This window comes from Myotis davidii, unplaced genomic scaffold, assembly GCF_000327345.1.
Source record: "Myotis davidii unplaced genomic scaffold, ASM32734v1 scaffold173, whole genome shotgun sequence".
NCBI lineage: Eukaryota > Metazoa > Chordata > Mammalia > Chiroptera > Vespertilionidae > Myotis > Myotis davidii.
The window spans coordinates 40,531-48,477 of NW_006286303.1; the positions used below are offsets into that span (position 1 = coordinate 40,531).

General features: G+C 36.8%; 1 protein-coding gene across 1 annotated transcript in view; it reads right to left on the minus strand.

Annotated features, from left to right (window-relative positions):
* Positions 1–7,947, minus strand: part of POLR2B (polymerase (RNA) II (DNA directed) polypeptide B, 140kDa) — a 54,119-nt gene that overhangs the window by 30,706 nt on the left and 15,466 nt on the right. Inside the window, exons 4-5 of the mRNA XM_015560075.1 lie at positions 7,750–7,945; positions 6,780–6,949 (exon numbers count right to left, since the gene is read on the minus strand). Coding sequence (XP_015415561.1) covers positions 6,780–6,949; positions 7,750–7,945 — 366 coding nt within the window. The remainder of the gene's footprint in view (positions 1–6,779; positions 6,950–7,749; positions 7,946–7,947) is intronic.

Consider the following 7,947-nt stretch of genomic DNA (forward strand, 5'->3'; position numbering starts at 1 on the left):
TAATTTAAATATGTTACTTTAAAATTCATACTTTCACCTTAAAAATAAGTTATCTGTCAATTTATAAAATGTTAACTATCCCGATGAACCTGATTGATTATGCAAGTATTTTTAGAAAATCAAGGAATAAAAAAAATCTTAGACCTTGAAGACACTTTAGATATCTAGATCTCTAACAAAATCCATTAATCAGCACTTTCCAGAAAAATACAAATAATTCCATTGTAAAAATAGGGTTTATTTTTTATATTTTAATAAGTAATGGCAAAACAAGCTCCTTCCAAATATCTAAAATCAATTTAGAGAAGTTTAATAGTCAAATCAAAATTTACTAACCTAAAAATAAATGGGCCAGATTGGTTTTAAACCTTGGTTTATAAGGGCCCAACCAGTATAGTTCAGTGGTTGAGTATAGACCAGGGGTGGGCAAACTTTTTGACTCGAGGGCCACAATAGGTTCTTAAACTGGACCGGAGGGCTGGAACAAAAGCATGGATAGAGTGTTTGTGTGAACTAATATAAATTCAAAGTAAACATCATTACATAAAAGGATACGGTCTTTTTTGCCCACGGCTGGTATAGACCCATAAACCAAGAGGAAACCAATTTGATTCCCGGTCAGGGCACATGCCTAGGTTGGGGGCTCAGTCCCCAGTAGGGGGCATATAGGCAGAGCCACTTGATGATGTTTCTCTTTCATCAATGTTTCTATCTCTCTATCCCTCTCCCTTTCTCTCTGAAATCAATAGAAATACATGTTTAAAGAGAAAACAAAAAAAATTGGTTTAAGAGGTCTTTATCCTACAAATAAAACCAATCAGTTTTTTGTAAAAGATGATATTTTAAAGACACACTGTTATGGAGACCTACATTCCATACCTCTGGTATCTGAGCAGCCATGTAATAAGTTTCCTCATCTACAAAAAGGCTAGATAAAATAACATCTAAATTTCACTCTAGTTCTAACCATCTTAAGTTCCAATTTTACACAACAATGAACATGAGAAATGAGGGGTAACATTTCATAACTTTGACCCCTGTAAATACATTTTAAATCCTATCACATATACTGACAAGTCTTTCCCGCCTTTGACTTCCTATGTCTAATTATCACTGATTCACAAGTTTAAGCATCCAAATTCCAATTACAGAATCAGAGAACAGAAAAAAGGTCAAAGTGAGGCCACAGTATGGTAAACAAAAATGACCTTTTAAAATTAAATTGTTGTTCTTATGAAACTGTTCTCTTAAGATTAATATGGATTTGGAAAAAGGTATTAACGATAATAATGCATTTTCAGAAGAAAAAATTAAACACTTAGGCACAGTGAATGCTTGACTCACAGACTTGTAAAATTTGACTTAAGCATCATAGGAGCTATAGGAACAAACATTTTTTCAAAACAATATACATAAAGCAAATCAGGTCTTTCACTTTACTAAGAAAATTCCAGTTTGAATACTGTCTGAATCCAGTTAGAATCATTTGGGATGCCTTTTGAATAGAAGATAACATGTAGTATCTTTTCTTTTAAACACTTAAATACTTATAAATTAAGTATTTAAAGTTTTTAAAAAAGCAGCCCTGGCCAGTGTTTCTCAGTGGTAGAGGGTGTGGGATGCCTTTTGGATAAAAGATAACATGTATTATCTTTTCTTTTAAACACTTAAATACTTATAAATTAAGTATTTAAAGTTTTTAAAAAAGCAGCCCTGGCCAGTGTTTCTCAGTGGTTAGAGTGTGGGTTGCAGGTTCTATCTTGGGCCCCACTTGGAATGCAATGCAACTGATGTCTCTTTCTCCCACCCTCTGCCTTGCCTTCCCTTCCTTTCATTCTCTTAAAAAAAAAATCAATGAAAAAATATTCTCAAATAAAGATTAACATAATAAACAAATAAAATAATCAAATAAAATTTAAAGCATACTACTGGTAAAAGCTTAAAGTCAAATCTAACCAGAACTCATTTTTCTCACATAACTTATCAATAAATTAATGCAATGTAATAATTACAATGTAATCCTACTCCACTTTCTAACTTAGTGACCAATGCTTAGTCTGTATTTTACCTGATTTCTCTGTAGTCTTAAAGTCTCTGAACAATTCAAGACAACTTTAAGACCATCAACTACTATTTATTAACACAAAGATCATTGATGGAAAAAACTCATAAGGAAATTATTATTTACCTAGATTCAAAGAAACTTCCCACAAAAATTGTAATTTTACAGTCAGAGGAACCTAATAGACACCACACTGAGGGTTAACATTACAAATAATGGGACAAAATGACATCATGTGACTCCTGATGCAATAACCTGGGAAGCGCACAGTATTATTTCTGTATTTTTCCTGCTAAAAAATGCATAAATTGAATCAAATCACGAGGGAATATCAAAAAAATAAAAGAGAAAAAAACTGAGGGAAATTCTACAAAATAAATGGCTTATCATCTCCAAAAATTTCAACATCATGAAACACTGAGAAAAAGATGAGAGGGACATAAAAACAACATGGAGTACATGATCCTGTACTGAATTCTGAACCAGAAAAATAAAACGCCATTAAGAATATTATCAAAACAACTGGCAAAAACCCGAAGAAGGTCTGTGGGTTACTAGAACTGTGCCTATGTTAAATGTCCTGATTTAATAATTGTACTTTGATCATGTAAGTGAATGTCTTGGTTCTTAGAACATATACACTGAAGCAGTTAGGAGTAAATGAGCATGATCCATGAAATAAGTCTAGTATGTTTAGAAAAAAATAATATGTATAAAAAGAGAATGCTAAAGCAAATGTGCCAAAGGTAACAACTGGTGAATCTGGGTTAAGAGTATATAGGCGTTCTTTGAAACTTTCTGTAAGTTTGAAATTACTTCAAAATAAAAAGTTAAAATTTAACAGTAGATAGCATGAGATCTGTGACAAGTAAACTGCTCTTCAGAGTGGCTTTCTGCTTGTTTTAAGATTAGCAACAGCCCTGGCCAATGTGGCTCAGTTGGCTGGAGAGTCATCCTGGACATCAAAAGGTCTCAGGTTCCATCCCTGGTCGGGGTGCGTGCAGGAGGCAACCAATCAGCATTTCACTGTCACAAGGGTGTTTCTCACTCTCTGTCCTCATAGAAAAGTATCAGTGAGAACCATTTTACATATATACTCATCACTGTACGTATTTCAAAAGAAGCATGCTTCTTATACCATGAGGAATGGCTGCTTTTCAAAGACACTGGAACAGATTTACTAATTTTATGGACAGGCTGGTCATTTAGACCTGAAAAAACTTCCATTCTCTGCTATCTGCCTGCCAAGATTTCCTCAGAATTACCCAATACTGTATCCGGAAATGACTTTTGGCTGCAAAAGAACATGAACATTGACCCCTCAGCCTCTCCATCCACCAAGAAAACAAAAACAAAACATATCTGGAAGAAACAGAGAAGGGCTCAAAAAGAGAGAATATGGCCCTGACGGGTTTGGCTCAGTGGACAGAGCATCTGCTTGCGGACTGAAAAGTCCCAGGTTCGATTCCGGTCAAGGGCATGTATCTTGGTTGCGGGCACATCCCCAATAGGGGAGGTGTAAGAGGCAGCTGATCGATGTTTTCCTCTCATTGATGTTTCTAACTCTCTATCCCTGCCCTTCCTCTCTTTAAAAATCAATAAAATATATTTTAAAAAAAGAGAGAGAATATGAAAAAAAGAGAGGGAGAGAGAGAGAAGATGGACAGACAAATTTTGAAAAAGCAAAGCAAAGAATGAAAAATAAGTATTAGCTCAGAGCTGGTCTGTGTGGTATTTTCTTGTTTCAATAAATAAACGGCCTCTTTCAGAAGCTTTATTTTTTCCCATTTCTTTCTCACTTTAATTGCACACATACAGTAATGAAATAAGTTACTAGCTTACACTGGGGTACAACCATGTGGCTACTCAATTTTAATCATATTTCTTTCCTTCAGTATCAAATTCAGTCCTCCCTTGGCCTCAAAACCCTATATTATCATATCCCTCTAATGACAGTTTCTGTTGTCTTCCTCCTACTTCAGGCTCCCTCCTCAGAAACCTTATCCCATCACATGGGTGTCCAGTAACATAAATGATACCCAAATCTTCAACTTGATCTTTTTCCTGTACCCTCAACCCTCATATCTACAACTACCATTTGGCTATTTCTATCAATTATTTCCTTTTAGTCCATTATTTGTTTCATTATAGATTTTTTTTGAAACAAGCAAAACATTAAGAAATAATGCCTACATCATCCACCCCAACCCCCAAAAATATTCTGACTAAAAATGAACTCAATAAGGTCTCTCTAAAAATCAATTCTTGAAAGTTATTCTATTCAGAACCTCAGGATAGAAATCACAGAATCTTAAGTAATCCATCCTCATACTATAGCGAACCTGTCACTAAATCCAGATGATTTTCCTTTCTCTGCCTCTAGTTAATTCATTGTGCCCATAGCAAACATGATAACCTCTCTAATATGTTGCGTTCATCTTTGCCCTCCATAATCAAGGCCAATGCTTCTCAAAAATAAATGCACATCACAACCACCTGGGGATCCTTTTGGGGGGGCCCCATTCCACCACCAGTTAATCAAAACCTTTTCAATTAACACATTCTATTTAACTTCAGGCAGTTAAAACTCTCTAATCTTCAAGTTTTTAATCTTTGTAAGACTTATATGAAGTGAAATTAGACTCTGCAAAACTATTTGTAAGAGCACAGGACTGGACACCTAAATATCTACCATAAGATAGTTTAAAAATTATGCTACACCTGCATATGGAATATCACAGCTCAAAAAGAATGATCAAGCAGTGATCTAAACATGTTTTTTCAAAGGATAACAGCAAAGTGTATGTGGTATGCTCCCACTTGTATTTTTTGCATTAAGGCTGTTGCTGAACTGATTCATAAAAAGTTATCAAAAGCAGCTACCTCTGAGGAAGAGATCTGGGAGGTCAAAGACTACTTTTTATAGTATATCCTTTCTTGTGCTTCTTGAACTATTTGAACATGCATGTATGACTTATTCAATAAAACTTTAATAAAAAATGCTCATTGCATATTAGCATAACCAATGGACACAGATACTGGGGCTGTGGGGGCTTACCCAAGGTGGGAATGGTTGGGGTCAACTGGGAAAAAAGGAGACATATGTAAAACTTTAGACAAAAAAAAAAATTTTTAAATGCACATGAGCCCCAGACAGTTTGGCTCAGTGAATAGAGCATCAGCCTGCAGACTGAAGGGTCCCAAGTTCGATTTCAGTAAAGGCACATGCCCAGTTTGCAGGCTCATCCCTAATAGGGGGCGTGCAGGAGGCAGCTGATCAATGATTCTCTCTCATCATTGATGTTCTATCTCTCTCTCTCCCTCTCCCTTCCCCTTTGAAATCAATAAAAATATATTTTTTTAAATGTACATGAAATTAAATAGAGGTAATTACAACTACTTTCCAAGAGGGTCGTAAAGATTAAATCAAGCAATCTGGAAAACATAATTGACACAGCAAATATTCAAGAAATGCTAGCTATTATTAGATTACATTATTTTAAGTAACATGCCTCTGATAGGCAGCTACTAAGATAGTGCCTGACGGCCGAAACCGGTTTGGCTCAGTGGATAGAGTGTTGGCATGCGGACTGAGAGGTCCCGGGTTCGATTCCGGTCAAGGGCATGTACCTGGGTTGCGGGCACATCCCCAGTGGGAGATGTGCAGGAGGCAGCTGATCAATGTTTCTCTCTCATTGGTGTTTCTAACTCTCTATCTCTCTCTCCCTTCCTCTCTTTAGAAAATCAATAAAATATATTTAAAAAAAAAAAAAAGATAGTGCCTGACAATCCCTGCTCACTACTATTATTGCCTGTGCAATTCCCTCCCACTGAGTACGAGGCTGAGGGTACTAACTTGCATCCAACACAACGAGGATATTGCTTCCAAGATTATTTTATAAAAGACTGTGATTTTCCCCTTGTTTGTACACTCTATGGCTCTTCTCGATTACTCTCTCTGATGAAACAAGCTGCCATGTTGTCAGCTGCTGCATAGAGAGAACTCATGTGGCAAGAAACTGAGACAGGCTTCCAACCAAAAGCCAGCAAGGACTGAGACTCTCAGTTCAAAAGCCCATGGTGAACTGAATGCTGTCACCAACCACGTGACTGAACCTTAAGATGACTGCAGTCCAGGAAAACACAATGATTGCAGCCTTGTGAGAGATGTTCAACTAGAGGACCCAGCTAAGCCACACCACGTCTGGACTTATACAAACTATGAAATGATATATGTTGCTATTGGAGTAATCTTACAGAGCAATCTACACTAATAAAATAGAAATATGCAAATTAGTGTCACCCTGCTACACCCACCAGCCAATCAGGGTGAGTATGCAAATTAATCAAACAAAGATGGTGGTTAATTTGCACATGCAGGCGCAGAGCGAAGAATGAAGACAACTGAGGACTGAAGAGGCTTGGATTCTCTGCTGCAACCGGAGCGGAAAAGCCAAGCCTCACCACTGCGGCCCGAGAAGAGAAGCCTTGGCTTGTCCGCTGCGGTCGGACCAAAGGCCTGGGTCCGGGTGCCAGAGGAAAACCAGTGTCGGCAGCCAGAAGAAGCTAGGCCTTTTGTGCAAATCTTCGTGCAACGGGCCTCTAGTAAGTAAATAAAACAATGCCTATCATATAACACTTATATTATGTTCAAGAAAAACTTTCTAAGAATGCAGTCTGATAAATTACAAAAAGGAATTAACTCAAACATCATATCCCAGTCCATACCTGTCCTCCTCTTGCCAGCATGCTAACCCAAATAGTACTGGTGGGTCGGGAAGAATTCTCCAGACATGATCTACACTCTCCTGTGTAGGCATATTTAGAATCTTTTTTGGCAAAAACATAGACTGTGTTCGTTGCCATTTTTTCTTGCGCAATTAGAACCTATATAGACAATAAAAAAAGTTACAGCCATAAAACCCACAAGGTCCTTGAAAAAGAAAGAAGAGTGAAATCAGTATCTTAATTTAATTTGATTATATAGGCTCACTGAAACATCGATTCTTAAACTTTACAAATTCCATTTTGTATAAATGCTTCATAGAAAACTGTAAGCCCAAACAACAGACCATATAGGACATATTATATAATACAGCTAAATAAAACTTCAGGTTGCCCAGTCGGTGTGTCTCAGTGGTTGAGCGTCAATCCATGATCAAGGAGGTCAGGTTTCGAATGCCAGTTAGGGTACATGCCCAGTTTGTGGGCTCAATCCCAAGTAGAGACTGTGCAGGAAAGCGCTAATCAATGATACTCTCTCATCATTAATGTTTCTGTCTCTCCCTCTCTCTTTGAAATTAATAAAAAAATATATATTTTAAATAAAGTAAATGTTTGGTTTACATAAGTTTAACTATCACCCACCCTAAATATTTCAACTACCACTTCCAGATTATTCTGTATAAAAGTTTACTTTTTAATTCTAACTTTCAAATTTTAATCATCGTTTTGTAAATTTTCTTTAAATAATGAGACAAGCCCTGACCGGATAGCTCAATTGGTTGGAGCATCATTCCAATACGCCAAGGTTGCAGATTCAATCCTGCTCAGTCAGGGGATATACAAGAATCAATCAATGAATTTGTTGGAACAACAAACCGGTGTTTCTTTCTCTCTCCTTCCCTCCCTCACTCACTGCCTCTCTCTCTCTAAAATCAATTTTTAAAAAAGTAATGCCACAATACCTTTTCTGATCCATTAATAATGAAATAGCCGCCAGGATCCAAGGGGCATTCATTTAGCTCACAAAGATCACGATCTGTTAAGCCGTTCAATAGGCAATAAGTTGAACGCAACATAATTGGGATTTTTCCTATAAAAGTTTTCTGATGCTGAGTCTGCTGTTGTTCTTCACCTTCTTTAATGTGTGTTTTTGTGTTATA